We start from the raw sequence: 27,952 nt of genomic DNA on the forward strand, positions 1-27,952 counted from the left end.
GGAAAAACAGCAGCTGGGAAATGACATTTCTGCAACTGCAGCTGTGGACATGAGTTCTGAAGCACTGCTTGGGAAGAGTTCTCAGAGAGAGGTGCTGTGTAATTCTGTAAAGTGATGGATTCAGGGGATGCAGGCCCAGGGGATGTGGAGCTCCTGAGCCAGAGCACAGCTTTGTTCAGCACTCACAGCTCCCCTGCCCTGGACGTGCTGTGTTTGTCCATACTGAAAGGAAAACAGGAAACATCCCAAATATTTTATAACCCTGTAAGCTCCAGAAACACCCTGGAGTTTGCCACAACATGACCCACACCCCCCTGCCTTCCAGGGTAAAGTTTCTGCCCAGTCACAATTGTTCTGTTGGCTCAGAGGTGGAAGAAGGAATGACAGAGCTGAGCAGGGATCCTGAGATTTTCCTGCTCTGTGCCTGGTGAGCTGCCCTGCTGTCAGTCAGTACACCTGCAGGAGGGCAGGGCTGCCCTGCTGTCTGTCTGTCTGTCAGTACACCTGCAGGTGGGCAGAGGTGGTGCCATCCTTCCAGCAGCGCAGCGTCTCCACGGTCACCGAGCGGCACAGGGGACACGTCTTCTCCCGGTCGAACCACAGGCACAGGCACTCCTCACAGAACACGTGCTGGGGACACAGGGGCTGTCACAGCACTGCCACAGGGGCTGTCACCAGGCCTCACATTGGAAACGGGGCGTGTGTTCCATTTCCCATCTGTTATGGTGGGGCCATTGGGCCCCTCCTGTCCATGGGGCAGTTTTTTCTTTATCTCTCCCACAGCCAATCCTCCCTCCAGGAGATCTCTGCTGTCCATGGGTCATTAATTATTAATTATCTTCTGTCCATGGCCACTGAGTGTCCCTGCAGGGCTGATCCAATCCCAGCATCCCATGGGGAGATGCTCCGCCCAGGGGAGGAGCCAAGCATTCCTCCCTGGATCCAATCTGAGCCTGGCACAGCACAGCAGCCTTTGCCCCCTGCATTGCCAGAGGAGCAGCTTTCTGCTGCCCTGCATTGCCAGAGGGAGCCCAGGCCCATCTGCAGCAGCTCTGGAGCGGCAGAGGAAAACTCCCCCCTTGTGCAGGATCCCTGCTGCAGCAGAGCCACAGCTGGCACTGCAGGAGGGCTGAGCCCCCATGGGATGGGGCTGGCACACCACCCTGGCACACAGGGGGTCAGCCCCTATTCTGACTCTGTCACTGTTGTTTTGTATTACTGCATTTTTATTTCATTTTTATTTTCTTCCCTAATATAGAACTGTTTTTCCTATTCCCATATCTTTGCCTGAGAGCCCCTTAATTTCAAAGATTATAACAATTCAGAGGGAGGGGTTTCCATTTTCCATTTCAGGGGAGGCTCCTGCCTTCCTCAGCAGACACCTGGCTGTTCAAACCAAGGCACACCACCAGCAGGTGCAGCTGGCACTCACAGGGTGTGGGAAATAAACCCCAGTTTGCCAAAGCTCTGGTTTCTAACAACAGCACAAGAAATAAACATTCCAAAGGCCTACAGCACCTGGGCTGGGAGGGTTTTCCTCTACCATATTCCCCTCCTCAGCTCCCTAAGTCCTTACTGAGCTCCCATAACCTCTTTCTTTCCCTTGCTCCTTACATTTGCTTTATTCTGCAGTCCTAGTTTCCCCTTTTCAGTTTTCACCCCTTATCTCCATCTCTGATTTCTGCACTGACCCTCCCTGAGTTCTCCCCATCCAGCCCCAGACTGGGAGAGCAGGAAAAGGGCAAGGAGGGAGCACGAGGAGCTGTGAGGAGCTGGGAACTCCCCCACACACAAGGACTCAGCAGAAATGCCACTCCTCAAATCCCAGCCCTGCCAAGCAGACCCAAAGGCAGCTCCTCAGGGGCTCCCAGCTTGGAAACATCTGCCCAGATGTTCACAGCAAGGCTGAGAGGCACCTTTGGTGCACAGGATGGCTTTAATTTGATAACCCTGTTATCAAAAGGGAGTTTTAATCTACCCAGCCCTCACAAGGGGCAGGTAAAGCTCTGCTCACTGCAGCCCCAGGGTCTGCACTGCCCCACAAGGCTGTGCCCACCCCACCAGTGGTCACCCAGGGCTATTTCCTCCCCTGGAATGGAAAATGGAAACCCTCTCCTTCTGAATTGTTATAATCTTTGAAATTAAGGTGCTCTAGGGCAAAGATATGGGAGTAGGAATAACAGTTCTTTATTAGGGAAAAAATAAAAGTAAAATAAAAATGCAGCAATACAACACCCACCAGGAGCTGGATCAGGAGCCTGCAGGAGTTCCCAGGCTGGCTGTGCCTCTCCTCTCTGCAGGAGCTCACTGAGGGGGTGGCAGCAGGGGAGTTTGGGGGCCTTACCTGGCACAGAAGGGGAGTTTGGGGTCTTACCTGGCACAGAAGGATCAGAGGTTCCCTGAACTCTGCCTGGCAGATGGCACAGATGTCTCCTGCCTCACTGCACTGCTGGCTCGTGGCACGGACCCCATAGGTCTGCCAGGGACAGGGGGGGAAAACAAACCCCAGGTCAAAGGATTGCAAGGGTAAATGTGCACAAAGGGGGGAAAACAAACCCCAGGTCTCAAAGGATTGGAGGGGTAAATGTGCACAAAATGGGGAAAACAAACCCCAAGTCAAAGGATTGGGAGGGTAAATGTGCACAAAAGCTGCTTTTCACCCCCAGATTCCCCACAGGGACAGCAGGGTGGGGAAGGGGGATCTCTGCTCCCTGTCTGCCTTTTCCCTGCAGCTGACTCCATCTTTTAGGGCCTCCACTTGTGCAGCAAGGATAATGGAATTTAATGAGCTCAACAGGGAGCTGAGAGGATTAATTCAGCATCATTTGCAGGGGTGTTTAGATAGAGGGAGGGATTATTATTACTATTATTATTAGCAAGCAGGAGACAATGGAAGAAAGAGAAACAGCAGCAGCACCCACAGGCTGCCCACTTCCCCTTCAGAGACAGGGAAGGGAAATGTTGCTGTCCCACTGTAAGAGATTTAGGGCAAACAGAAACCTGCTGAGGGAAAATGACCAGCCCAAGCCCAGGGAATAAGCAAGATAAGCTCTAACAAACTTTGATGAGGTTCTTTTCCTCTACAGCCTTTGACTTTACCCTTTTAAAATGGAAGTGACTGCAGCAGATCTAAATATCAGCCCTGTGGAATGCAGTGCCTGGGGTAATTCCTGGGTCTCTTTCAGTGCCACTGCACTTCAGGCACCACAAAATCCTCAAAGTCCTTCCCACACTCTGCACTACAAAGTTTTGCAGCTCCTTGCAGTTGGATTAATCCACATAGATGTCAGAAAAGGTCCCTGACATCCCTGACAGGAGCCCCCAGCTTGCCCAGCCATGGGCTAACATTGTTTTATTCTGTGGTCCTGAGCAATTTTCAGTTTTATCATTCAGCAGGAACAAGGTTCCACCTCTGGGACTGCTCCTCCACATTGAATCCTTACCTGGGGGGTGCAAAGGACCTTCAGTGCCTTCCTGACACTTCCCACACGGCCACAGATGTCAAAAGACTGCAAAAAAAGACATCTCATTTTAGATAATTTTCACAGAACCTCTGTGTGTGTGTGTGAGTCCAGAAACTCAACAAACATTCTCCAAATGGATACTCAAGAGGGGAAAAAGTAACAATGGTGCCACAAAAGATTTCATGGTGATCATGAAATATGTAATAAATGGGAATTGACAGTGGGGAAGGGTGGCCAGAAAAGCTCTGGGAGCAGCTGAGTGCAAAGTGGGGACTTTAAAGGACACAGAGGGGGTGGCAACAGGCTGGGCTGGGGACAATTGTCCATCCCAATAAGCAGGAAAGGGCTAAAATGGAGCTGTTCCCATAGGGAAGGGAATAAGGGAAAGGTAAGGAAAGGAAAAAGGGGAAAGGAAAGGAAAAAGGGGGAAGGGAAGGGAAGGGAAGGGAAGGGAAGGGAAGGGAAGGGAAGGGAAGGGAAGGGAAGGGAAGGGAAGGGAAGGGAAGGGAAGGAGAAAAAGGAAAGGGGAAAAAGGAAAGGGGAAAAAGGAAAGGGGGAAAAGGAAAGGGGGAAAAGGAAAAGGGGGAAAAGGAAAAGGGGAAAAAGGAAAAGGGGAAAAAGGAAAAGGGGGAAAAGGAAAAGGGGGAAAAGGAAAAAGGAGGAAAGAGGAAAAAGCCTGAAAACCTAACCCAGCCCATGTTTCTCCTCCCTGCCTGCAGGCAGAGCACAGGGAAAGCTCTCTGAGCTAAAGCAGATGTGAGCAGGTGGCAGTGCAAGGAGCAGCTGGGGCTGGTGGCCCAGCAGGAGCTGTCACCTGGGTCACCTGCAGCTGTGGGGCACAGGGCTGGAGCAGCAGGGCACAGGCACAGCCAGGAGCTGATGCAGTGGGCTCACTGCAGGGAATGCCAATGAGCTCATCCTGCAATGCGAGGGGAAGCAAAGCAGCACCAAGAGCGATTCCAGGCAGCACCCACAGGGCTCAGGGCTCCTTCCAGTAATGCTTCCACTGGGGCTGCCCCTGCCTCAACATCCCCTGTCCTGCTGAGGATGGGCTCAGCCCTTTCTCCCCAGTGCAATTCCCAGCTTTTCCTGCCTGCTTTGCTGACAGCACTACTCCAGTGCCTTTGCTCTGATGTCTCCCCTCTCCCAGCCCATATTCCCCCTCATTTCTCTCCCTCTGGAGCTCCCTGCACACCCAAAAGCTGCCTGTTTCAGAGTGCCCACACCCATTTCTCACCCATTTTTTGTTGTACCAGCCATCACTTCACAGCTGGGTCACACACAGGGAGTGCTGCTGCTCAGGACAGGCAAAAGATCCAACCTGGGTGCTCTCTGTGTGAACACCTGGGATTTCTGCACCAAAAGCAGACAGAGGCACCAGCCCAGCTCCCAGCAGCTCCAAGCAGCCTCTGGAAATGCTCCTGCCCTTTGTGCAGGGAAGGGGACACAACCCCAGCCCATCCTGGGATTCTGCCAGGAGCACAGGAGCTCTCAGTGCCAAGTTGGCTTCTGTGGTTTTTCTAATGTGGTTTGTGGCTTTGCTAATGTGGACTCCTCTGGGGATACTCTCAGTGTCTCAGGCTGGACCTGCAGCTCTGGGGACTGGAAATGGGATGGGCACAGCCAGGGCTCTGTGCCCTGCACTGCCAGAGGAGCTCTCCCTTCCCTTCCCTTCCCTTCCCTTCCCTTCCCTTCCCTTCCCTTCCCTTCCCTTCCCTTCATCTTCCCTTCCCTCCCTTCCCCTCCCCTGCCAGGCAAAGGCTTGGTGTGCACAGGGCTGACCCTGACCTGAAGCTGCTTTTCCAACCCAGATGACCCCAACACTCCCTGTAAAGGCTTCACAGGACAGCAACATCAAGTTAACCCCTAAGGAGCTGCTCCCACCTGTGCCAGGCCTGAGCAGCCTCACCTGGGCTCTCCTCCCACAGCCCCTGGGCCCAGCAGCTCCAGCACAGCTCAGCCCTGGAGGTCTCAGCTCATGGCTGGGTGTTTTAGGCTGGAAATGTAAGATTTAGCTGCGGGTGTGTGTTCTATCCCCATCTGTCAGAGCTGGGGCAGTTCTCTGCTGTTCATGGGGCAGTTTTTGATTTATCCCTCCCACAGCCAATCCTCCCTCCAGGAGATCTCTGCTGTCCATGGCCACTGAGTGTCCCTGCAGGGCTGATCCCATCCCAGCATCCCATGGGGAGATGCTCCGCCCAGGGGAGGAGCCAAGCATTCCTCCCTGGATCCAATCTGAGCCTGGCACAGCACAGCAGCCTTTGCCCCCTGCATTGCCAGAGGAGCAGCTTTCTGCTGCCCTGCACTGCCAGAGGGAGCCCAGGCCCATCTGCAGCAGCCCTGGAGCTGCAGAGGAAAACTCCCCCCTTGTGCAGGATCCCTGCTGCAGCAGAGCCACAGCTGGCACTGCAGGAGGGCTGAGCCCCCATGGGATGGGGCTGGGACACCACCCTGACAGAGAGGGGGAAAGCTCCTATTCTGACTCTGTCACTGTTGTTTTGTATTACTGCATTTTTATTTTATTTTTATTTTTCCCTACTAAAGAACTGTAATTCCTACTCCCACATCTTTGCCTGAGAGCCCCTTAATTTCGAATTTATAATAATTCAGAGGGGGGGTTACATTCTCCTGCCTTCCTTAGCAAACATCTGTCTGTTCAAACCACACACTGAGCTGTGCTCTGAGGTGTCCAGGTGAGCTGTGCCTTGCTCCAGGTCCCCCTGCCCTGCACCCTCCTCATCCTCCCCTGAGCCTCCCTCACTGCTGGGCTCAGGGAATGTAAATGAGTAGGTGTGATTTAGTCAGAGGAGTCCCAGGTGGAGAAATAATTGTATTTCTAGTGCTGTGTGTTGAACCCTGCCCAGGGCCAGGGCAGTGGCTGAATCAAACTCTGATAAAGCAGAGGTTCACCCCTCTGGGAAGGGCCAGGCCTGCTCCATCCCACAGCCCTGGCTGTGCCTGTGGCTCTGCAGGAGCAGCCTGAAAATGAAGAACAGAGAATATATCCAAATTGGAAACAGCTGATGCCCTTTCCTGCCAGCTGTGCTGTTGAGCTTGGCACCCCTTGCTCCATGGGGCAGAATTCCCCACCAGCACCTTCCCCCTCTGAGAGCTTCTCAGGAGCAAGAAATGGCACTGGAACTGCAGCCCTTTTCCAGGGGTTGAGTTATTTTTGCAAGCAGGGGACAGCAAAGATCACTTGAACCCTGTTCTTGTCCACCTGTGTCTGCAGGGAGGGGTGGATGCTGCAGTGGGTCCTGGCAATGACACCTCTGAAAGGGCCCCCAATCCTCTCCCCCAGCACAGGGAGAGGAGCTGGAGGGGTGTGCAGGAGCTGCTCCTGTCCTGGCACTGCTTGTCCTGCTCAGGCCTGCTGTGACCACATCACCTCACTGCCATGGCCTCCTCTGCCTGATCTGCTCACAACAACTGCAAAGCCCAGCACAGGAGGGGTTGCAGGACCCCATTCCTGCACCACACTCTGTAATTCAGCATTGCTCTGCTCCTCTCAGCTGTTTCCAGCTTGGATATATTCTCTGTTCTTCATTTTCAGGCTGCTCCTGCAGAGCCACAGGCACAGCCAGGGCTGTGGGATGGAGCAGGCCTGGCCCTTCCCAGAGGGGTGAACCTCTGCTTTATCAGAGTTTGCTTCAGCCACTGCCCTGGCCCTGGGCAGGGTTCAACACACACCACTAGAAATACAATTATTTCTCCACCTGGGACTCCTCTGACTAAATCACACCTACTCATTAACATTTGTACCAACTTTGTACTCTTATTTTAGAGGAAACCTGAATTACCTCTGTCCATCACTTGTGTCAGCCAGAGCAGGACCTGGAATGTGAGCTGTTTATCCAGGCAGGACTTGGCTGCTGCTTTCCCTCCCTGCTGCTCTCAGAGCTGTGAGTGGCAGAGGAAAGCTCAGAGACAGCCAGGAGTGTGTGCAGCCTGGTTTGTGTGACACCTGGAGGCGTGCAGCTCCCCCAGGACCAGCTCCCCTCCTCCTGCAGCCTCTGAGCAGAGCAGCAATGACTTCATGAGTCTGATGCAACCCTGGGAGCAGGCTCAGATCCTCCCCCAGCCCAGCAGTGCCCACATGCCGGGCAGCTGAAGCAGGGACAGCCACAAGCAAAAGCAGCATTTGTCCCTTCAGCTGTGCTGCTCCCCTGGCCCTGCTGCCAGGGAAGGTGCAGGAGGTGCTGCTCACCTTGCAGAGGCTGTACATGATGATGAGGATGCCACCCAGGAAGTAGCTGCTGGAGGGATCATCCCCCATGATGTATTTGTACCACAGCTGGATGGGCACCAGCGAGCGGAACAGCTGGCTCAGCTCCTCAATGATCAGATAAAACTTTCCCTGCAAGACAACCAGGCAAGTGAGACCAGGATCATTATCAGGAAGTCAAAAGAAGAACATTTCATTTGTGCAGGGCTGGTGTTCAGTGATCACTGCACTGTTAAATGGTGCAGAGACCACGCTCATGAGATGCAGCTTTCCCTCAGCTCTGTGCCCAGACAGGAAAAACATCCCTTCATTCCTCCACAGGGCTCAGCTGAACACCAGCAAAACAAATCACTAAAATATTCACTTATTTTTTTACTGAAATTTGAAATCAATGAAATCTGCTATGCAGCATTTTCGAGTTATAAACTTTAGAGCAGGCAATAAATTGTGTGTCTGGACAATGCTGCAGAAAAACAAAGGTTAATATGGGATTAATATGATGTAAACTGTAGATATTATTATTAGTGAGAAAAGGAAAGCAAGTTTATCTCTGACCTTACACCCTTCTGAAGGTACAGGGATTAAATGTAAAGTGACCCCAGACTTCCTGACATCTTTTTAGGTAATCTCAAATAAATGAATTATGTTTGCCAGCATCCTTCCCCTCCCCTCAGGTGGGTGTTGGCTCTTGGGCAGTGCACAGATAAAAAAACCTGGAAATTAAACCCTCAGGGCATTGAAAACTCAAAGAGACCAAACCTTCCTGAAGAGCTCAAGGAAGGAAAGGTGGGGAGGGGCAATGTGCTGCTTGAAATGCTTCTGTCTCAAAAGAGACTCAAAGAATGGGCAGCATCCTTTGTCAACCTTCACCAAAGCCTGAATAATTGTCTAATTTAGGGCCACCCCCAGTTTGTTTTGTCCCATTCTGTTTGCAGGGACAGCTGGTGGCAAACGAGCCCAGAAGGATGCTTAATGCAGACATTATCTGGGCTGAACGATGTGGGTTTGTCCCGGCAAAATCCTTTTATCTGCTAAGCTCCTGGAGAAGGGGAAATTCCCCTGGAATGTTGCTGTGCTGTCCCAGTTAGCTCTGTCATCAGTGATGTCATCGCAGGCCAATCACTAATTGCTGAGGTGGGGATGGAGCCCTGCAGCCGGGCTGGCAGCAGCCAGCGCCCTTCCCCGGGGGCTGGATGAGATCACTCGCAGGCCATCCTGCTGCTCGGCAATCCAACCCTCCCCACAGCTCTGCTCATGAGCTCATGTCCCCCGGGACGCCACTGAGGTCACACCAGCGGCTGCTGGCTGCTGTCGGGCCCGGCTGCTTCCCTGCCCTCCCCATCCCATCCCCATCACATCCCCATCCCCATTTCCCTGCCCTCCCCATCCCCTCCCCATTCCCATTCCCATCCCCACTCCTCTTCCCTGCCCTCCCCATCCCATCCCCATCCGAATCCTATCCCCATACCCTCTCCATCTCCATTCCCCTTCCATCCCCTCCGCATCCATCCCCCCTCCAGCCCCAACCCCATCCTATCCCATCCCCATCCCCATTCTATCTCTATCCCCATCCCTATCACCATCCCCACCCCATCCCCTCTCCCCTCCTCATCCCCCCTCCATCCCATCCTCATCCTCCCTCCATCCCCATCCTAATCCCAATCCCCACCCCATCCCATCACCATCCCTCCTCCAGCCCCATCCCCATTCCCATCCCAATCCCCACCCCATCCCCCTTCCATCCCCATCCCCCCTCCAGCCCTATCCCATCCCCATCCCCCTCCATCTCTGTTCTATCTCTATCCTCATCCCCATCCCGATCCCCATCCCATCCCTATTCCCCTTCCATCCCCATCCCATCACCATCCCCACCCCATCCCCCCTCCACCCCCTCCCCATCCCCTCTCCCCTCTCTATCTCATCCTCATCCCCATCCCCATCCCCATTCCCATTATCCCCACTCAACCCTGCACCATCCCTATCCCCCCTCCATCCCATCCCATCCTATCCCATCCCATCCCATCCCTATCCCCATCCTCTTCCATCCCCTCTCCAACCCCATTCCCACCCCCCTCCATCCCCATCCCCTCTCCCCCCTCCGCTCCCGGCCCAGCCCCCGCAGCACTCCGGGCTCGGCACCGCCCCGGTTTATGCAATCAGCACTGCGGCCTCTCCCAGCCCCGCCGCGATGCCATCACGGTTTATTTTGGGCGTTGCTGGGGCAGAAATGACAACGCTGTCACCGTGGCCCTCCACGGGCTCTGATGAAAGCTCCCAGCAAGGTAAAGGCAGCGAATTTTGCTTTCTGCTCTCATCCCTTCCACCCTCCATCCATCCCTGCTGCTGGCTGGGACAGGTCACTGCTTGCTGTCCCATTGCATCAGCCAGAGCTGCTGCATCCTGCATCCTGCTGCATCCTTCATCCTGCTGGAACTCTGCTCCAACACAACCTCTGAGCACCAAAAACCCTGAGTGCACATCTGTGAGCACAGCTGGGCACAGCCCCGGGCACAGCCAGGCTCTGGAGGTGGCAGTGGCATCGAGTGACAAACTTCAGCATCCAACCACAACTCCTGCACCCTCCCCAGGGCTGCCAGAACTCCCTTATCTCCAGTTTCCAGTGCTAACAGCAGGGTAGCAGGATTTTTTAGCAGCTAGAAACTTGGTGACAGCCTCCCAAGAGTGATGTTTTAAGGGATGCATCCCTCCCTGCAGCCCCTTAGCAGCACCCACCTGACCATAAATGTTGGCAAATTTAGAGTGATTCCAGCAGGGCAGCTGAGCATCACTTGAAGAGAACTAGAAACTTCAGGCACCTCAGTGCACCACACCAGCCCCTTCTTTAAACTAGGAAAAGTGCCAGAAAATCAGAAATAATTCTACAAAGGGCTGGTGCAGAAGTGAGGCCCTCCTTCTGAGCCAGAAGCTTGGAAAATGAGGATTGTTCCCTACAGTTTCAGCAGTGAAATTCAGATCTCTGACAGCAGGAATTTACTGCAGACAGCACCCATCAGTGGGAGCACACTCAACACATCTGTCTGCCACTGCTCAGCTCTGTTATCTCTTGGCTATCTAGGTTACACTTTTCAAAGTCAAATCTTTGTCTCAGCTGTATTTTGTCTGAAAAAATCAGCTAAAATACATTAGCTTTTTTTTTTCCTTCAAGATTAGAACTGTGTGTTATATGAAGCACAAACAAAATTATTTCTCCTGTGCATCTGATTTGGTACTACAGCTTGAAATAAGGCAAGGTCTGTTTCTGTCAGGTGAGTCTTTCTATGTCAGAAAAACCTGTGTAAATATGGGAGTTTTCTCTGGAATGCACTGTAGAGAGGTTGAAGAGCTCTCTGAGATCAGCAGAATCTTTTTGGTGGGCCTGTAAGCCAGCCCTGTGCAGGACTGGAGTGTGGGAGCTGAACTGCAGAGATTAAATAAGATATGACCTGGAATTATGGATGCTGAAGAGGGTAGGGGTAGAAAAAGCAGGAATGCTCCCATCAAGGGTTAATTCAGCCTGCCCAAGAAGTGAGGAGGGCAGTGCTGGCCCTGCTTCCTCTGAGGGAGCTGCTGCTGCTGCTGCTATCAAACACTTCATTAGCACACGTGGGGCAGGGCTGTGCTGGGATCTAATTTTAGCAGCTCTGCTGATGAGCCTCAGATACCACATGGTGAAATTTTGATTCCTTTTTTTTTCAGTGTTCAGTTAAAAACACAAGTCAATTACTGGGGTATAATCCTCTCATTTTTCTGAACCTCCCTCACCACACAGAAATACAATTTCTATACTCTAAACCAAGCAGTTCTTTTGAAAGAGGGGAATTCAGCATTTTCACACAACTGCATTTTCCCTCCTGTACATGCAGAGTTTCAGCACTGGCTGTTTTTGCATGGAATTTCTGGGTATTTTGTTACATCCTCACTACCTGATGGCAGATCTGCATCTGATCCCCTCCTGCCATTTGAGCTCTGCCCAGAGGAGCACATTCCTGGAATTTCTTCAGCCCCTTTACGACATCAGCACTACAGAAAACACTTTTAAAACCCCTTTATTTTCATGCTGCTGCCTGACCTCAGGGACAGCTTTTCTCTGCATTTTCTATATGAGAACCTGAGACACACAAAGGTCAAGGCAAGGTTGTTTTGGTGTCCAAGCTGAGGTGCTGGGATTAGATTTTTTATAAAGCACTTCATTTTCTAGATCACATTACCATTAAAAGCTGAACCCCTGACTTCAGTTTGCAGCTCTACCTGACTTCTCCAGACTCACACAGGAATTACTTGGCAAAGTAAAGGACAGGATTTAATTCTCCAGTGTAGCAACTCAGCTTGAACTTGTAGAATATTGTTCTCTTTGTTTCCTGTGAACTTTCCAGTTGCTGCAACAGCTTCTTCCAATCCCTCACCTTCATCCTTGGGGCGTGGTGATGGAGGGGAGAAGTCTCACAGAAAAATAAGATGGAACAGTGGAATTAAAAACTGAATGCCAAGCTGGACACAGCAGAGGGAATGCAAACTCCCCCAGGGCTCAGTGTGCAGCTCCTTGGCCATAAGGCTGTGCCTGCCACAAGGAACAGAGGCACAGCAAGGACTGACACGGTGCAATCAGAGTGGGGCAGGCAGCAGGAGTGAGAGAAGTTGCAATGAGGCAACTGCAAGGTGTGATTAGCACTCGAGAAAAGCTCCAAGTCTCACTTGCTCTGCTGCCAGCAGCAGCATTAGGGCATATTCTGAAACATGCTTGAAAAAGCTTTGGAGTCCTGCTGGCAATTTGGATCAGAGGAGAGCAGGCTCTGCTGAGATTCCAGGTCATGGTGCCAACAGATCAAGTGCTGGGTAGGAGCAGTAAAACAGAAAATTCCCAGATTTACACAGCAAACAGCACTGTGGCATGGAGGATGCTGGTGAAAATCCATGCAGGACTAATGAGGAGTAATGTCAAGGTGGGATTAGAGGGGAAATTGAGAATTTTAATGCCTCTGAAAATCACATCTTTTGTGTCTTAAACTGGGAAAGCACTGAAGAGCAATGATTTTTACAAAGTTCAGTAGCAGTGACTTGCAAAGCAAGCTTAGGGAGGGGGACAGAGGAGTCCACACTCCTCAGTACCTGCTCTTGTGCTTCAGTTAATTTGTAATTTTGTAAACAATGAACCCCACACTCCTGACTCTGGGACAGCACATCAGTCCCAGCTGCAGCAGGGAAAGTCCCTGCAGAACATCCTGGATGGCTCAAGAGGAGCCAAGCTCAGCTGCTCCATGAACAGTGAATCTGTTGGGAGTGAGCTCCCCCAAAGGGGACCAAGGCCAGAGAGGGGAGGGATGAGAGGCTGGGCTGTCACCTGCCTGGGAACACCTCCTACCCACAATAAATTGCACATACAATGACCAGGAACATCTTTGCCTGGGTATTTTTTATTCAACATCATCTATGAGCCAGCTCCCACTGAGTTTTTTATTGCTTCTGTATTTTTAGAGGACTCAAATGCTCCAAGAGCCTTTTTTCCCCCTTAGGACAAAAGAAAGGTGCAGTTTCAGAAGGAATATGGAAATTAATGTGCCAGGTTCCCTGGCAGAGCTGTACCCATCTATGGCAGGAAATAGGATGTGCACCTGACAAAGGTTTTTGGTCCAAGTGCAGAATTTGCAATTGCTGCCAAATCCAAGCCAAGTTTTCTCTGACCAGACTTGATGAGATGGTACTTTAAATATAAAAAGCACTAATAAAACAATCAACTGGAGCAAACCACCAAGCAAGTATTTTCAAAGCTGCAGTAAGGGGGCAATATCAGTGTTCTCCTTCTACATTTTCACTGGAAATGCAGTCCCCTGTAACTTGGCTCCACACTGAGCATACCAAGAAAATCCTTATTTAGGGCCTTTCTGATGTATAAAATGTCCATGGTATCTTTGTAGGGACACACAGATGCAAGAACTTGGGCTAACAGTTCCTTACAGTCCCATTAGGTTTGATTTCCTTTCTCCCTCCCCCCATGTTTCACTCACTTCTCCAGCTCAGATTGCTGACAACAACATGAGGAGGGGATGGGAGGCTTGCAGGCACCTGGGATTTCCTAAGTGAAATCTTTGGCAAGTGTGTCCTTTTATTATTTATTTCCTGATTTTGAATTCCACCCCCCTCAAGCTGTCATTCCTTAGCAGTGCAAATGAAAAGCTGCCCTGGATGTGTGCACAACAATGCAAGCCTCTGCAGGCCACATGGCTCCTGCAGTTTAATTTACTTTAATTCATTTTATATTGAACCAAATGATCTTATTTGCCTTTTTTAATGGAGAGCCTTCAGCCAAGCCCTCCCTTCCAAAGGAATGATGAGCTCAGCTGTTCCTGAAGCCTGTACCCAGCTCAGGGTCCCTGTCACAGCCTGGGGGCAGGGAGGGGACACCTCCAGCACGGTGGGATCCTCTGGAAACTCCCCAGAGCTCTGGGATCACTCTGATGCTGGGGTGACCTTCCTTTTCCTGCTTTTCTCTCCAACCCACAAGCTCTTCTTTCCCTGCATTCCAGCCTGACTGGAGTCTCACAGTCTCCCAGACTGGTTTGGAACCTGGGAAAGTCTGGGGTTATTTTGTCAGAATTTCAATCTTCCCTCATTCTTTGGAGGAGTTGCTCTGAATTTCTGAGTTACTCAGGCTTGGGGAACTCTGGCTGGTTGTACCCTCATAATAAAGCAGCTCTCATGCTTCACACTTCACACTTCCAGCACCAATTTTGTGTAAAGACAAACTTTTTCTGAACTTCAATTTGAGTTCACTTTCTCTCAGTTAAAGCACAAACTGATGCTACAAATCACAGCAGTTTCCAACAAAAATTGTCCTTCCTGTGATGGGCCAGACTAGGAAAACATGACCCAGGTACTTTGGATGGGGGAACTGAGTGTTCTAATCCAGATTTTTTATGTGTTTTCTTTCAAAATGAAAAGATGCATCCAACTGATGAAAGCAGAGTTTGGTGCTATTCACTGTTGTCATTGATGATCCTGATGGAACAAAGTGATGTACAGCTGACACTAAAGTGTAAGCACAAATTGGAAAGATGGATTGTATTACAAATTTGTCTTGACAGACTGTAGAAATGGTCTGGAAAATAAGGAGGGAATGAAGACAGTCCAGAAGAGAATAAAGAGATCTGGAATGAACAATCTCTGAGAAAAGACTCAAAAAATTGTTGGAGTTCAGTCTACAGACAAGAGTGAGGGGAGATACAGAGACTGATAAATAAAAGCAAAAATCACACAGTATTCAGAGAAAACCAGGATCCCAAGGAGCAGCAGGAAAAGCCAGACTAGCTTTGCAAGTGCCTTTGAACTTCCAAAATGAGGAAAATCTGAAGGGCCAGCTCAGAGGCTGAGTGCAGGATGATTAAAGTTCCCCACATCCCATCCAAGGGCAAGTTTTAGGATCCACTGCTGACTGCCAGCAGCTGAGGATTCAATCCCTGGGTGCTGAACTCCCTGAGAGTGCAGCAACCTCCACCTCAGGCTCTCTACCAGGGGAACAAGAGGCTGCTGTTCTCAGTGGTTAAATTGGCACTAAAACTTCTCACTATACAGAAAGCCCATCTTGAAAAAATGAAGCTCTGCTGAGTTAAATTCATATTTCTCCAGCAGCCTGTTACCATTAAGTGACAGCTACCCAGAAGTTCATAAACTCCAAGCTGGGCTTCAGGCAGAAATTCTGCTTGGAGGACATTGGGAGGAAGAGAATAACTTTGTCTCTGGCAAGTATTCAGAGAAAAAACTTGATAAAAATTTTGGTCAAAGTCAATGTGCATAAATTGCACCAGAAGTGTTCAAAATGAGGAAAAGGTTCCATTTAAATCCTCACCTGTGAGGGGGGTCAGCAGGCTCAGGGCAGGAGCTCAGCTATGTGATCACCAATTACCACTTCCATGGTGTCCTGTGGTCCTCCTGGAGCCCTCCCACCCCAGTTTGATCTTAAATTTGTTCCATCTCATCCTTGGCTGGATTTAAGGCTTCAGAGTTGGGGAGAGAACCCCCAAACCAAACCCAGCTCTGGTGCTGGGTGCCAGCAGTGCCAGGGGACAGTGAGACCATCCCCAACATCCTCAGATAAAAAAAAGGGCTTAAAAAAAAAGTGAGACACATTGCTCTCCAGAAAAAAGGTATTAAAAATGAAGCATCTGTGCTCTGAGTCATTACAGGCCCTTGACAGATGTGATCCTACCAGCCTCTCACTAGAGCTGCAAATAAGGACCCCTTCTCTTTCTTCTCTCCAGACAAGGATTAATGAGTACTTGGGATGGCTCTCAGACAAGCAAGCAAAGGCTGTGAACCTTTTCCAGCACTGCCATTTATCTTGGGAGGACTATTCACATCACTTCTCCCTCCCTCCCCAGCCTGGATTATGCTCTGACCCAGCACATTAATCTCCCAAAATATAATAATAATAATAGAAGGAGGGTAAAAAAAAAAAAAAAAAAAAAAAAAAAAAAGCTGGACAATTGCCAGAATTAAATTAATAACCATCTGAGATAGCCCTGCTGTGCAGGAACAAACTGCTCAACTCCCCTGCCACCCCTGTCATTTCTGAGTAAAACTATTCCCAGTTTAGATACCCCCTGAAGTGCCCTGCCTGGGAGTTCCAGCAATTCCTGCTGGTACCTGGCACCTGCAGGTGCCTTCCATCCCCACAGCTGCCAGGGGTTTCTTCACTGAATGCAAATAACACACAGTGCCACATCTGCTCCCAGAACGGGGACACTGCGTCAGGAGAATGGGGACACTGTGTCAGGACACTGCGTCCCTCCAGTGAGTGCAGGGAGAGGCAGCATGAGAGAGATGTAAAATAAAAACATATCAAAAGGTGTTTGGAATGGGAGAGGAACTTTTACAAGTTAGGCTTAGTCTACATGTGGTTTCATAAGCATTTAAATATGTGAAGCATTTAATTTTTTTTTTCTCCCATGGTAAGAACTGGTGCTGCCTTTTGTGGCTTTAGTTTAACCCAGTTATTTCTTTGACCCAAGTGGGAAGCCAAAGAGACAAATATTTGCAATTTCTTCCCAGGAAATGAGGAGGTTCCTACTTCAGAAATATGAATTTACAGAGATTACTCAGAAAACAAGACTGAAACTCAATGAGAAAAGCAATTATCTGGCTGCTAGCACTGATTCCTCCTCAAGCACTGCTCACCTCACCTCCCTGGGCTTTAATCACTGCTGGTAGCACCAAACCCGTGCTCAGGTCTGTGATGGCTCGAAAAACACCCCTCAATCCCAAAGTTTTAGCAACAGATTTTAATGTTTTTATTCTTCCATCCATACCTGGCCCTGGCACAGGGTGCCCAGAGCAGCTGTGGCTGTCTCTGGATCCCTGGCAGTGCCCAAGGCCAGGCTGGATGGGGTTTAGAGCACCCTGGGACAGTGGAAGGTGTCCCTGCCATGGCAGGGGTGGCACTGCAGGGAAGGATTTAAGGTCCCTTCTCACTCAAACCATTCCCTGATTCTCTGACTCAGGAAATGAAGAGATTCCTGCTTCAGAAATATGAATTTACAGAGATTACTCAGAAAACAAGACTGAAACTCAATGAGAAAAGCAATTATCTGGCTGCTAGCACTGATTCCTCCTCAAGCACTGCTCACCTCACCTCCCTGGGCTTTAATCACTGCTGGTAGCACCAAACCCTTGCTCAGGTCTGTGATGGCTCGAAAAACACCCCTCAATCCCAAAGGTTTAGCAACAGATTTTAATGTTTTTATTCTTCCATCCATACCTGGCCCTGGCACAGGGTGCCCAGAGCAGCTGGGGCTGCCCCTGGATCCCTGGCAGTGCCCAAGGATGGGGCTTGGAGCCACCTGGGACAGTGGAAGGTGTCCCTGCCATGGAACTGGGTGGGATTTATGGTCCCGTCCCACCCAAACCATTCCCTGATTCTCTGATTCCATGCTGCAAACATGTGGTGAAGGTAGCAGATTATCAAAACCAAAGTTTGTGCCTCAAGAAGAGTCTCCTACCTTGGACTTGACAGCGAGGATGATCTTGGGCAGGGCCACCACGAGGCATTTCAGGGCAATGGTGAGGTACTTCAGCACAAAGTCTGCAATGCCCACAATCCACATCAGGTCAAAGAAGTCCAGCCTGTCCAGGTTGGGTTTCAGGAATATCAGGCTGAAAGAGACACCAAAGCTCAAACACCAGTGAGGAGAAGCTTGCTCAAGCTCCTTGTAGGCACTGCTGGCTGGACAGAGCCCAGCAAGGGCCCTGAATTTCAGGGAAGTTCTCAAGGGCAAGAGAGGAAAACACAAATCAGGTCTGGGCTTCCTCTGGGCCTCCTGACTTTGCTCTTGGTCACTCCTACACGGGTCAGCAGGCTTGCCCAGTGTCATAAAACAGGACCCAGGCACTCAAAAAGTCTGTTTGGAATCCAGCAGTGTCCATAACCTGGGGTGCTGACAGTGCCCTCAGTGCAGAGTGAGGGATCTGGGTGTCACAGCTTATCCTGGCAAGTCCTGCTCAGAACAATCCTGATTCCCTGGGCAAGGGAACACCCCCTCAGGCTGCTCTGCCACAGGGGCACAGTCCCCAAACCCACTGGGCACATCTAGCAAAGGGGTGACACAGGACACCCTGCACCAGCCACGGCAGAAAGGGGAGAACTTCACACTTTGTGTCCTGCCCTGACAGTGCCACTGCCTGAAGCACTGCAAGAGCTGGGCTCTGTTAATATTCTTACCTGAACCAAAGATCCAAAAATTAATGCCCCTTACATAATGTCATTTACTGGGCTGAACATTTGCTGTTTGAAAAAGTGGAGCCTGGGACAGCAGAATTTCACCCAGCAATGGGCAGGAGCTACTGGCCTGAGCAATAATGAGAACTAGACTCTAGTCAGGTTGAAAAAACAGGATTCACCTTCAGGGTTTTCCCTGCTAAAGCCTCATGGTAGAAAGTTTTAACAGAAAAAAACCTCAAACAAAATTAAAAAAAAAAAAGTAAAGTAACCAACCCAAAACGAAAAGCCTGAACATGAAATTAAAATACTCACAACACTGGCACAGCACAACAGGTAAAATTACACCCTAAAAACAGAAACAGAATCAGAAACTTTACTACTATTCATGCACTAGAAACAAGAAAAAAAAATCAGGAAATGAAAAATGAGAGAAAGAAACAGAACTGAAGCAGACATTTCTAATTTGACAAGCCTGGCCTGGGAATAGTCCCAGGTCTGGCAAGCAAGGGATGCAGCAGCCTGAGCATGACAGCACTGCAGCACTCACAGGAACAGGGCTCTTCCTGGAGCTGTGGCCCAGCCTGCCCACTGGTAATAAACCACACTCTAAACTGTCTGTAGGATGGCCCCAAATTGCTAAAATCCCTTTATTTTAGATAATCTACCCTTTATTTTGAACTAGTCCCATTCATGCTTTTAACCTTGGCCACCTTCTCAGAGACACCCTGTGTGCAAACATTTCACTTCCAGACCTTTCTGCCACTCCTGTCCCTCCTTTCCCACTCCTTCCCACAAGCTCCATCCAGACAATCCCATGGCTTGGCCTCTCCCCTTCAGCCCCACATTCAAACCTCCTCAGCTCTCCCCCTTTCTCTGCTTATTGTATGCTTAAACCCGTGATTATTCCTCTCTGCTTTACATTAAGTTGTGATTCAAATCCATGAGCAGAAACCTTTCTGTATTTGAGAACTAACTCAGTCAGGATTTGAAATCTTAATTACCTCAGATCCAAGAGTCCTGAGAACACTGGGGTAAAACTATTTCATCTCCTGTCCTACACTCCAATCTGGATGGACTGAAGAGGAAAATCAGTGGGTCAGTTCATCAACTGCCCTTGATGTTCAGCTGCAGTGGTCACAATGGGAATTCAGAGGGCATTTTTGGAAAGGATCCACCCTGCTTTGACACCATCACACCCTGGCCCAGTTATACACCAACTCAAGTGTAAGCAGTGTAAGTTACACACTGCTTATGTCCTTTACTGACAGGAGCATGGTAGGGTGACACACACATCCTTTTCCTGCACTGGAGGGTATTACAAAGATGTAACAAACACAGCAGATCCTTCAGGATCTTCTCCTCCACAGTGTGGGGGAGAAGTGGGATTCCCTCTTTTCCCCCCTGGCAATGATCCCCTGCTCCCACCCTGCACAATGCAGGTTTTGCTCACCTGTTGTACAGCTGCTGGGAGCTGAATGTGTACAGCAAGTACAGGGTGTTTCCAGTGAGGAAGGCCAGGATCCAGAAGACAACCAGCACTGATCTCTTCTCCTGAGCAAGGAAAAACAGCAGAGTTATTGCAGCTCAAAATCTCAAGACTTGAGCTGAGCCTTGCTGAAAAATCCAACAAATATGTAACAAAGTGCTCAGTAATTAGTTATTTACACAGGACTAAGAAGTAGTCTGCAAGGTAAAGACATCTATAAACACAAGCAGAAATGCTTCTCACTCCTGCAACATTTTCAATGGAAAATAATTGAAATCAGCTGGTGAAAATGACAGAATTACTTGCAGAATGCATCTTCAAAGATGGGATCTTTCTTGGGACACCTAAAATCTCCTGAGATTTAAAATGCACATTAATAAAAGTCCATTCCATGTATTGTCCTAAATTCTGAGCTGTCACCTGGCTGGAGTGACAATTCATGGTGTTTTACAGGGGTGTTTTATAAAAAGACCCAAAGCCACTCAGTGGAAGGCTCAGCTAAATCAAATACACTCCACCACCACATGCAGCACATCTGGGTGCTATCCTAAAGCATGGTGCTTCTGGAACATTCATTTGTGACTGAACAAATAATTAAAGGTCAAAAGAAGTGGAAATTTTGCATTTCAACATACATGGAATGTTACAGACAAGTTGGATGGCAGAAGACACTGTCCTGGGTCTTGGCCCTTGGTAACTTTGGGGAGTAAATTTTATTCCTGAGAGGAAATACACCCACCATTTGTCTTGTGAGCTGATTTATTAAGAAAGGAGGTCTCTGTAGCTGTCCAGCAGCCAGGCCTGCTGTGCTGAGATTTAAAGCAGGCAGATCAAGGGGCACAGTGCTGGAAGGGCAGAGGTGCAGAGTGCAAGGCAGCAGCAATCTGTTACTGGGCTGTGCCACTGCTCTGCTCACTCAGGGCTGGATCTCACTGATTCCACTGCTCCTGGCACACACAGGCATGCACTTGTGTGGATAAAAAAGCAATTCTAGCTTTATGCTTTTGGTGCTGTTGAATTGTTCTCCTGACACAGAAGATCAGAAAACCTTGAAAAGATCTGCTGGTTTCTTTACATTCTAAGCACATTAATGCCCAGAGCATTATAAAACTACTAGCAAGCAACACATCTATGAAATCTTTCAGCTGAACATCTCAAAGCATTAGCTAAATGCTAATTGGCAAAATCTCATCATTAATAAGTCAAATAGGCTTCAGCATCTCTGCTGTACATGATGGGAAAACCAAGGTGCAGAGAAGGGCTGGAACAGGCACAGCCAGGCAGAGGCAGATGAAGATTACAACATCCCTGACCTGTCCTTTTTGTTTCATTACACCACATTTCACAAAAAAGCAGGGCAGAGACTTTGGGAGAGGCAGGAAGGAGAAGACAGATCTGTGCACAAACAAATGCATTCAGCCCTACACTGCAATCAAAGGTTCATCACAGATGCTATTTTGTGCATGGAAAATGATGCTTGCTGGGAACAGGAGTGTTGGAATCCAAATTGCAGGGAATTCTCAGAACTTTGGGCCTGTAAGCCAAAGTTTAGAATTAAAATGGGTTTTGTTTTGAGACCTTGGAAAAAGCTTCCAAACTTAGGTGCTAGAAGTGAGAATGTGGATTTATAGTTTGAAGTAGAGACACATTAAGTGGAGGAAAGTTTGGAGTTTTATAGTTTAAATTATAGAAAAAATAAAAGTAGTTACAAAGGTAAACAAGGAGTTTAGAATGCAGTATTGTAGTCTGTGTGTCATAACATGATCAGCTAAGAAAGCTTACACTGTAGCATGGATCCGTAAGATGAAAATCCATAAGGACTGAGTCAAAAACATAAATATCCTTGTTAGCAGTGTTTTATTAGTCAATAAATCATTAAAAGGTCCTGTAACCAGGGGTCTTGTGACCCTCTGAACCACCTTCTGACCTTCTCACATCCTGTAAAGATGTGAGCTGAACTCAGCCTTCCTATCTATGCAGAAAATAAGAAAATAAATGGCATCATCTAAAAACCTCAGAGGTCCTGTCTCTAACTCATTGAAAACTCCTTCAAAAATCCCCACACAGAAAAAAGTAAAATGCCAGACTCACCTTCAGAGCCACCTGCTCTCGAAGCGTGGAGTTGGCGTAGGCAAAGGTGCTGGCCATGCCAATGCACACAGCAATTCCTGCAGGGAAAGGCTCTGTCAGACACAAACTGCTGATGCTGTTGGACTGGATTTCACACCCAGCACCCTCCCTGCAAGACAGGAAACCTTCTGTCTGAACCCTTCTGTGCCACACAGAAAGCTTTGCTGTCCCCAGGGTGAGCTCTGCCCATCTCTCCTAGAGAGAGAAGCCTTGGTAACATCCTGAGGAATGTCAGGGAGAAATCAGGGAAAGGAGCAGTCCTGGTCAGGACAGGAAAGAGATGGATCTGACCCTGATGAAAATAGCTTGGACTGAAAGTAGGGGGGATTTATCACAAATTTATCACATGCATTTGAGTATGTTCCCTTCATGCTAAACTCCATCTGGACACTGCAATGTTGATAAATATATCAGACATCAGAGCCTGATAAAATCTCCTAACCTTTCTATAATCACAGCTCAAAAAGGATGGATGCATCTGTGACTGTTCACAGGGGTATGAGGATGAGGGAAGAGATGAGGATCTGACTCCATGTTTCAGAAGGCTTGATTTATTATTTTATGATATATATCATATTAAAACTATACTAAAAGAATAGAAAAACAGATTTTATCAGAAGGCTAGCTCAAAATAAATTAAAAAAAGATAACAAAAACTTAGGGCTCGGACAAAGAGTCCAAGCCAGCTGACTGTGATTGGCCATTAATTAAAAACAACCACATGAGACCAATCACAGATGCACCTGTTGCATTTCACAGCAGCAGATAATCATTGTTTACATTTTGTTCCTGAGGCCTCCAGCTTCTCAGGAGGAAAAATCCTAAAAAAAAAAGGATTTTTCATAAAAGATATCTGTGACTTGCATCAGATATCACAGCCTGAAAAATCCCAACCACCCGCTAACCACAGCTCAAAAAGCTTTGACGAATACTCACCAAGCTTGTGCTGGAAACAAACTTTAGCCAGGAGGATCAAGATGAAGGGAAGCCCCTTCTGCAGCCACCCAACGACAGCTTTGAGCTCGGAGAGAGCCGGGGCCGGCGTCCCGGCCTGTTCCTCGGCGCCCTCCTCGCCGTGCCCGTGCCGCTCGCCGCCCGCCATGTGCAGCAGCGAGGAGCCGCGGTGGTGCCCGTGCTGGAAGGGATGCGCCGGCGCCCGGTGGTGGAACGGAGCCCCCTCAGCCCGGCCGGCACCCTCATCCCTCGGGGCCGGCATCTGGATGAAGACTTCTCCCCCTCCGGCCGCCGAGCCCAGCACCAGCCCGGCCGGGAAGGGCGCGGCGGCGATGGAGGCGGCGGGCAGGCCGGCCAGCCCCGAGAAGAGCTGCTGAGGGGACGCGGCCTCGGCCTTGAGGCTCTCGAACACTCCGCTCTCGTCCACGCTGGCCTCAGAGCTCAGCGTCTGGCTCCGGCTCCTGCAAAGGGCACAGACGCGGCATGCAGTCAAAATGAGAGTATAGACCCAGGGATTCAGTCAAAAGAGGGGCAGAGACCCCAGGGATGCAGTCAAAATGGGCTACGGACCCCAGGGATTCGGTCAAAACAGGGGCACAGACACGGGATGCAGTCAAAATGGGGGTACAGACCCCATGATTCAGCCAAAATGGGGGCACAGCCAAAACGGGGTACAGTCCCGAGGGATTCACCCAAAATGGGGGCACAGACCCCATGATTCAGCCAAAATGGGGTGCAGACCCCAGGGATTCAGTTCCCAAAACCGGGGAACAGACCCCAAGGACTGAGCCAAAACAGGGGCGTAGACCTCAGGGATTCACCCAAAATGGGTGTATAAACCCCAGCGATTTAGCCAAAACAGGGGGTACAGACCCAGGGACTCAGACTACATGGGCTAAAGACCCCAGGGATTCACCCAAAACAGGGGCACAGACAAAATGGGGGCACAGACCCTGGGATTCAGCCATCATGAGGGAACAGACCCCAGGATTCAGCCAGAACAGGGGCACAGAGCCAGGGATTCAGTCAAAATGGGTGTATAGACCCCAGAGATTCAGCCAACATGGGGGTAACAGACCCCAGGATTCAGCCAAAACGAGGGCACAGACCCCAGGGACTCAGCCAAAAAGGGGGCACAGACCCTGGGGATTCAGCCAAATGGGGTACAGACCCCAGGATTCAGACAAAACAAGAGCATAGACCCCAGGGATGCACCCAAAATGGGGTGCAGACTCCAGGGATTCAGCCAAAATGGGGGCACAGAACTGGGTGCTGGTTTAGCCCAGCCCTCAGTGCAATGATTCCTCACTCTCTCTGCTTGGGGGTTTATGTACAAAATCCTGAATGGGATGGGACTGCTGCATCTCGAGCTGTTTATTCTCCAGCATCACTCTCATTATTACATGGTTATGGCAATGGGAGGATGCCAGCAGCTCATTTTCTTGGCAGTAGCCAAAGAACTCAATGTTACAACTCACTTTAAAAGTTTTTTGACCAATCACACAAAGCAAAAGCACATTGACAGTAGTTCTATCCAACCACTATAAGCACAAGTACCTTTGGTTAAACAATACTTGCTTATTTCAAATACAATACCTGCTTGTAAACATTAAAATGCAATGCACAGAGATCCATTTTTAAGCTTAGAACTCCCTAATATCTCGCTAGAATGTACTTTTCTGCAGCTTAGGGAGTTATTCTAGCCAAGCATTAATACACAGATCATTGCTCTATTTGTCCTTACTTTCTTCATCTCATGTAACTTTTCTGCTGACAAGCCTTATGGCTACTGCTTAGCTCTAATCACTGTTCTGCTGTCTCTGAGGCCTGCCTTTTGCAGCTTCCCCCAAACTCTCTGATTTTAAGGATTCCCACTCAGAACACCAAGGCATCCAGATGCTTTTCCCTGTATTTTCTGTAGAGAAGTCACAGCTGCAAAACTGGAGGTCACCAGTAACCAGGTAACCAGATCAGAGCCTCTCCAAACCTGACCAGAACACATCAGCTCCCTCACCAAGGAATGAAGCTCCAAACACCCTGCTTGCTTTTGGAAAAAACAAAGAAATAATACATCCAGAACCAAATCCAGTATCTTCCATAATGATTTGGGTACTTAAAGAAAAACATACAAAACTTCATGGAAACTGACACAGCACCACCAAGTCCAGTCATACTATAAACAAACTAACTAACCAGGCTAACTCAAAGCAATGAGCTACCCCCAAAATCCTCTGTAATTTGGGACAATCACTACCTGCCCACTGATTAACAGCACCAGAAGAGACACAATCACCAGGGGAAGAGAAGTGTTGAGAGCTGCTTTGTGTGTCCCTGACCTGACACAAAAGTGAAGGATGTGCTCATGGGTCCAGATAAATTCTTTATTTTTATATTTTTGGTGAATTGGGCATGGATGTGCCCAAATTACTGTGCAGAACTAGTTCTGGTATTGATTCTTTCCTAAGCATGTTGGAATACAGCCAGATTCCAAAAAGAAAGTCTAAATACCTTTATCCTGACATCAAAAGACAACAGGGTTTTTTTTCTTCACTAGAAATCAATACAAAGAAAGCTTAGTTGAGAGGGAACAAAGCAGGTAACAAGAATATGATCACCAGGCCCTGTCAGTAAATACCTGACAGACAACAAACACTTGTCTAACCTGCAACAGCAGAGTAAACAACAAACAAACCCCAGAAAGAGGCAAAACCCACAAGCAAGGCATGGTGCAGAGCTTTGCTCCCTCCTGGTTTGAACCCTGGGAGATCTCTAACTTTAGGAACAGTGGTTACAAGTTGCGACAGCACACCCAGGGCCCTCAGCCCTCTCTCCCCCATGGTTCCAAAGCCTCCCCAGGGCACAGAGCTCTGCCTTCCACCTCCCTCTAGGGACACCCTCAAACCTCTTTGGCCAAACCTTCCCACTAAGCAAACTCCTAATAAGGGTTTTTTTATAGCTGCACCCCATTCCCACTGCATCTCCACAGGCTCCTGCAGGGAATCAAGTCAACAAGACATTGCATACCTTGTTCTGGTCCAAAATATTCATCAGCCAGGCCTTTAAATTCACACCTAACATTGCAACTCAGGGATGTACACACAGCTCAGGGCTGGGAATGTAACAAACAGTCTGGGAGGAACCCAGGGCTACAAATACAGAACTATCCTTTGGAATAATATTGGAGTGTGCTTTCAGCAGGAAGGAATTCATCTGTGACATATTTAAAAACAAACAAGGGTTGTTTGTTGAAATTGTGAGGCTGCTGAAGTTAACAGAAGTGAAGACCAGTGGCAACAGCATTTCCTTCTACAGTTAGAAAAACTTCAGCCTCTGTTCCTGATTATGTATTTACCATTGGAAGCATCATGCAGAAAAAACCTGAAGATGGCTTTCTTTCCCCCTGAAATTAGAAATGGTACCATGCTAGCAATGGCCATGACATAAAGCTTCAACTCTAATTGCAAAACCACTATAGAAAATATTTACTAATGATCTTTCACTTTTAATCTCAGCTCAAACAGAGCAATTAAATATATTAGTTCCATCTTTGTCTTGGAGTAATTAGATTAGTTTCTTCTTTAGGAATAAAAATAAAAAAGTCATACTCTAACTCTGGGAAAGCACCAGGGAATATTTAGTACCAGAACAACAGTGGCAAGGCTCCCTTGCTGATGGTGTAATTACAGAAACAAATTAGAGGTATTCTAAATACCCACATACATGGAGATAGATAAAGACTCTGGGAAAATGTAAAGGAAGATGTAAACTCCTTATAAATAAAATCACTAACTCAGAGTAGTTGGGAGCTTCAGACCAGCAGACTCTTTAAACACCTCAGTAAGAGAAGTGTGAATGGCTCCTGTTCACACAGGTCCATCCTTGCACACTGACAGTGCTCAGGTGCCATAAATCCATCCCTTCCTCCAGAGCTCCACAATCCTGCCCAGCTCAGCCAGATGTCTGCCAATTGTGCCATCCTGGGTCACCTTGAAACACTGTGGCTGGCAGCAATCAGTGAGTGACAGCAAGGAGAAAAGTAAACTTGTCTCTAGAATCCCCAGACTCGAGCAGAGAGCCTGGCCACACCACACACACAGGAATTTGACTTCCTCAATTTTGAGCTTTCATCTTCTAAAACACCCCCTATGTTGGATTAAGCCATTTCCTGACCCAGAGATGGGGCAACTGAGAGGAGTTTTAAAACCTTTTATTCCATTTTCTCAGTCTCATGAGAAGGGTGAGACAATACAGGTGTTATAATTCACACCATCACAATCAGAAGCCAATTATTTCCTAATTACAATACACTGTGTTTCTTGGCCTATCAGCTTTTGCCAGAGGAAAAATGTGAAGAATGTGTCTGGGTCAGAAAAAGGCTTAATCTGACAGCCCTACTGTTAAACCAGAACCCTCCTCTTGGGGAGGAACCTGGAGGGAAGAAGAAGGGGAAGCATTTACCTTTCAGGAGGCACGCTGTCCGTGTTGCTGCTGTGCCGCCTCTGCATTTTCCTCAAAACCCTAAAACACAGCACGCTCAACATGAACCCTGTGGCTCAGCAAATCCCAGAGTGGCTACTGGCACAGGCCCTGGGGGCAGAGGGCACTGGGACCCGCTCAGCTGGGGACATGGCTGGCAGCAAGCATTGGTTTCTGTGACAGAGCACCTCCAGCTCCCATTTGTTTCTCAGCACGCTTGAAGGGACAGCTTTGGATGGCAAAGGGGGGCACACAGGTGTCCAGGCTGGGCAGGAGTCACTCAGAAAGTAGCAGTCACCAGGAGGGATGGCATGTCCTGGCAAGGGACATGGGGACACCTAACAGTGGCTCTCGAGGTGACACGGGACTCAACAGCCTCTGGGGAAACCAAATCCAGTCTTCCTTCTCTGCAGGAACTTGCTCTGCAAAGCAAAACTGAGAGGGAAGAAGAAAAAGAAAATGTGTAAACACTTCTAATGAAAAAAAATACTATTAGCTCATGACAATAT

At 48.9% G+C, this 27,952-nt stretch overlaps 1 protein-coding gene across 1 annotated transcript; it reads right to left on the bottom strand.

The window, feature by feature from the left end:
- Positions 1-446: 446 nt before the first annotated feature.
- On the bottom strand, positions 447-27,721 carry RNFT2 (ring finger protein, transmembrane 2). The gene is made up of 9 exons (XM_054289088.1): positions 27,426-27,721; positions 22,950-23,428; positions 21,975-22,051; positions 19,848-19,948; positions 17,679-17,832; positions 7,672-7,821; positions 3,444-3,509; positions 2,375-2,476; positions 447-630 (listed from the first exon to the last, which is right to left on the bottom strand). Exons 1-9 carry the CDS (start codon positions 27,506-27,508, stop codon positions 496-498), a joined length of 1,347 nt encoding a protein of 448 aa, XP_054145063.1. The 5' UTR covers positions 27,509-27,721; the 3' UTR covers positions 447-495.
- Positions 27,722-27,952: the final 231 nt, after the last annotated feature.

Source organism: Melozone crissalis, unplaced genomic scaffold (genome assembly GCF_028551555.1).
Source record: "Melozone crissalis strain CALT ecotype California unplaced genomic scaffold, PUWL_Pcris_2 ptg000063l_1, whole genome shotgun sequence".
NCBI lineage: Eukaryota > Metazoa > Chordata > Aves > Passeriformes > Passerellidae > Melozone > Melozone crissalis.